Source organism: Emydura macquarii, unplaced genomic scaffold (genome assembly GCF_026122565.2).
Source record: "Emydura macquarii macquarii isolate MOO-44397 ecotype Brisbane River unplaced genomic scaffold, CSIRO-AGI_Emac_v2 contig_2473, whole genome shotgun sequence".
Taxonomy (NCBI): Eukaryota; Metazoa; Chordata; order Testudines; family Chelidae; genus Emydura; species Emydura macquarii.
In genome coordinates this window covers 41,386,762-41,390,760 of record NW_027132610.1, presented here as the reverse complement: position 1 = coordinate 41,390,760, position 3,999 = coordinate 41,386,762, and the positions used below count along the sequence as shown (strand labels likewise).

At 56.3% G+C, this 3,999-nt stretch overlaps 1 protein-coding gene across 2 annotated transcripts; it reads left to right on the top strand.

Annotated features, from left to right (window-relative positions):
* Nucleotides 1-1,321: 1,321 nt before the first annotated feature.
* Nucleotides 1,322-3,336, top strand: POU4F1 (POU class 4 homeobox 1). 2 transcript variants are annotated; one of them, XM_067562787.1, is made up of 3 exons: nt 1,322-1,444; nt 2,323-2,590; nt 2,654-3,336. In XM_067562787.1, the coding sequence occupies exons 1-3, from the start codon at nt 1,322-1,324 to the stop codon at nt 3,334-3,336; spliced, it is 1,074 nt and encodes a 357-aa protein (XP_067418888.1). The 2 variants fall into 2 exon arrangements, with proteins under 2 accessions (XP_067418888.1, XP_067418887.1); XM_067562786.1 differs by having other exon boundaries at nt 2,323-3,336.
* Nucleotides 3,337-3,999: the final 663 nt, after the last annotated feature.

Genomic DNA, 3,999 nt, shown 5'->3' with positions numbered 1-3,999 from the left:
GCCTATTTCTCCTTTTCTTTTCTTGCAGTAAGGTATGTGAAGGCGATTCAGACTTGTTACCCTGTGTTCTCGCTTCATAACAGGAACCAAACTACACGTTGTTCAGAAAAACAAAGCTTTGTAATTATTGTATGCTTCAAGTCATGCCGGAGTGAAACGTGGGTTTTCACGCGACGAAAGAAGAGGGATTTGCAGACTGCACTAAGGAAATGCACGATTTCATTTCAACAGTGTTTCCCGTGTAGGAAGCACATGCTCCTTGTGGGCTAAGTGGCTGTCACTAGCGGTGCCTGACACAATAATATTTGCAACAAAACTATATGGGGGGAAATGAAATTATACGGAAATCAATAGACCCTGACTGCTTCAAACAAATGTCTGTCACAATGATTGTTCTCAAGAAGCCTATTTATAATTCTTAAAAGTAGCAGGCTTAGGCTGAAAAAATGTGACTTTCTGTGTTGAGAGTCCTCGACAGAGACACACGTGTCTCTGTGAAGCTCTACACAGGAGCACGGGAAATTACATCTCTTTCTGTAGAACCTGTTTATTATTTTAAATAGTGATAACTCTGAGTTAACTAGGTATCAGGTGTAAGCCCAATTATGTCTGTATATTACACATACCGGCACCCAAGCACCCATCAACTCAGAGAGAACCATGCAGCCCTGCCCAACGCATTGTACTGCATGACAACATGTCAGACAGGTGCATGTGTACATGTATGTATACTATGCCCACATGCAGACGCGCACACAAACATAGACGCGCACGCTGGTGCATCTGTGTCCGATTAGAAAGGCGAGCAATGCGCATGTGTTGCAGCTACAGGTGTAGCACCTGCACTGTCCTTCCTGGTGGTCATTATAAGAGCAGCTCGCAAACTCCGGCACCGGCTAGACGTGCAAGTGCGCAAGGAGATGCAACAAGGCGCAGGGCGGGAGAGAGCCGAGCGGGGGGTGGGAGGGAGGAGGAGGAGGAGGAGGAGGAAGGGGGAGATAGCTGATGTCTATCAAAGCCGGAGCGCCAAGCTCTCGCGAGAGTCTGCGGGGCCGTAGCCACGAGATGTGGGGCTCAGGTGTAAGCAGAGCGCATCTCAGCCCCGGCGCTAGGATAGAGCAGACAGATAAGTGAGACCGAGCGGGCTGCAGGGAGGCTCACTGTGCGGTCATAGCGAGCGCCAAGCACCAGCAGCACCAGCAGCAGGATCTGCCTCTGCCCTCCCCCTCCTCCCCTCGTCCCCGGCAGGAGGAGAGCAGCCGGAGAGCACTTTTCCCCTTACTTCAGGAGTGTTTGTGGATTTACATGCCAAGCCTTCAAGATGATGTCCATGAACAGCAAACAGCCACATTTTGCCATGCATCCCACCCTCCCTGAGCACAAATACCCCTCGCTGCACTCCAGCTCGGAAGCAATAAGAAGAGCCTGTCTACCAACTCCACCGGTAAGGGGCAAGCGGCCGCAGCGCCCGCTTTCTCTCTCCCTCTTTCTCTCTCACACGGTCTTTCTCTCTCTCTCTCTCTCTCTTTCCTGTATGCTGCATGTATGTGTATGTGCATTAATAAAAAAAAAAACCGCTGCGAGGCACATTTTGACAAGCGGCGCTTAATGTTTTTTTCATGTCCTCCTCTGCAATCCTCTGAGCGCCTGTGATCTCTTTGGAGAGCGGTGTTCACACGAGTCCCCGACTTCATCCACTTTCCCGTATTCATTTTTATGACTCGGCCTCCGTCTGTGCGCTGGTGTTTTGACACAATTCCCCAGCTGAGAGTTACAGATCCATTTCTTCTCCTCCCTTCTTCTCCTCTTTCTTTTTCTTTGCCCCCTGCTCTCTTTCACTTTCCCCCCTTCCTGAGTCTCTCCTCTCCCTGCTCCCCTCCCCTCCTGACCCTGCTTCCTCTCCTCTTTTATTCCCATCCCGCTCCTGGTCTCCCCTCTATATTTTCTCTTCTACTCCCACTCCCTGGTTCCTCCCTTTTATTCTCCCCTCTCTGGGCTCCCCCGTTTTCTCACTCCCCTCTTCTTGGGCTACCCTCTCATTCTCTCATCTCCCTGGCTTGCTCCCCCTTTTACACTCCCTCCTGCCCTGTCTCCCCCACTGTCTCCCCTGCCCGATCACCCCCCCCCCCCCGCCCCGCCGCCCAACTTTATTCTCTTCTGTCTGCCCCCATTCACCTCCCCTCTCTCCTCGGCGTTTCCCCCTTTTATGATCCCCCTTCCCCGGCCTCCCCTTTTTCTCTCCCACCTCCACTCCCCCCCTCTCTCCTTTATTCCCCTCTTTATGCCCCCCTTCGCTCCCCCCCCCTTTTGTGTTGACTGCAGTTGCAGAGCAATATCTTCGCCAGCCTGGATGAGACCCTGCTGGCCCGGGCCGAGGCTTTGGCTGCCGTCGACATCGCCGTGTCCCAGGGCAAGAGCCACCCCTTCAAGCCGGACGCCACCTACCACACCATGAACAGCGTGCCGTGCACCTCCACCTCCACCGTGCCGCTGGCGCACCACCACCACCACCACCACCATCACCACCAGGCGCTGGAGCCCGGGGACCTGCTGGATCACATCACCTCCCCGTCGCTGGCGCTCATGGCCGGCGGCGGGGGGCACGAAGGGGCCGGCGGGGGCGGAGGCGGCGGCGGCGGCGGAGGAGGGGGAGGCGGCGGCGGCGGGGGGGGCTTGATCTCCACCTCGGCCCACCCCCACTCGCACATGCACGGCCTGGGCCACCTGTCGCACCCGGCCGCCATGAACATGCCCTCGGGCCTGCCCCACCCGGGGCTGGTGGCCGCTCACCACGGCGCGGCGGGGCAGGTGGCCTCGGCGGTGGTGGGGGCGGCCGGCCTGGCCTCCATCTGCGACTCGGACACGGACCCCCGCGAGCTGGAGGCCTTCGCCGAGCGCTTCAAGCAGAGGCGGATCAAGCTGGGCGTGACCCAGGCCGACGTGGGCTCGGCCCTGGCCAACCTGAAGATCCCCGGCGTGGGCTCGCTGAGCCAGAGCACCATCTGCCGCTTCGAGTCGCTCACCCTGTCCCACAACAACATGATCGCGCTCAAGCCCATCCTGCAGGCCTGGCTGGAGGAGGCCGAGGGCGCCCAGCGCGAGAAAATGAACAAGCCCGAGCTCTTCAACGGGGGCGAGAAGAAGCGCAAGCGGACTTCCATCGCCGCCCCGGAGAAGCGCTCCCTGGAGGCGTACTTCGCCGTGCAGCCCCGGCCCTCCTCCGAGAAGATCGCCGCCATCGCCGAGAAATTGGACCTGAAAAAGAACGTGGTGCGGGTTTGGTTTTGCAACCAGAGACAGAAGCAAAAAAGGATGAAATTTTCCGCCACCTACTAAAGCGACCGACCAACGCGCCAAGTTTCCATCCCCTGGAGTGTGGGCGAAGGGAGGGGGCAGGAGGGGGGCATTTGGGGCTGGGAGTGAAGGGAGGGAGATCCGGGGTGCGTGTGGGAGGGGAGAGTGTGGAAAAGGCAAGGGAGCTGGGGCTGGGGGAGCCAATGGACTTCTTGTTTGACCAGAGACACTCAAAATCTCCTGGGGACCAAGGAACAATGTGTGTGGGGGGGGGGGGGGGCGGGAGGGGAGGGGAAACAAACTTCTAATGGAAAAGAAACTAGAACAGCAAGAAGAAGAGCAAAGGTGCTCGAGAAATCCATGGGGGTCACTTCTGCAGGCTGATCCCCCCCCTTTACAAGAAGAGAGAGCGAGAACAACTACAGCGTAAACACACAGAGACACACACAAAACTTACCAATAAATACATTTAAAAAACCCTAAGTCACCAATTTTAAAAGAAAAACACACACACACACACACCCCAGAAGGTGAAACTGTTGGTGATGATGCTAGTTGTTTTTGTTTGGATCTCTTTTTGTTGTTTTGTTTTTAACTGTGTTTTTCATGAGGCTTCGTGATGGTTCTTCTCTGTGTTGCTGAAGGTTTGGGGAGGGATGTTTTTGGAGGCCGGCCGGCCCAGTTCGGTTCGGATGCCTCCGGAGG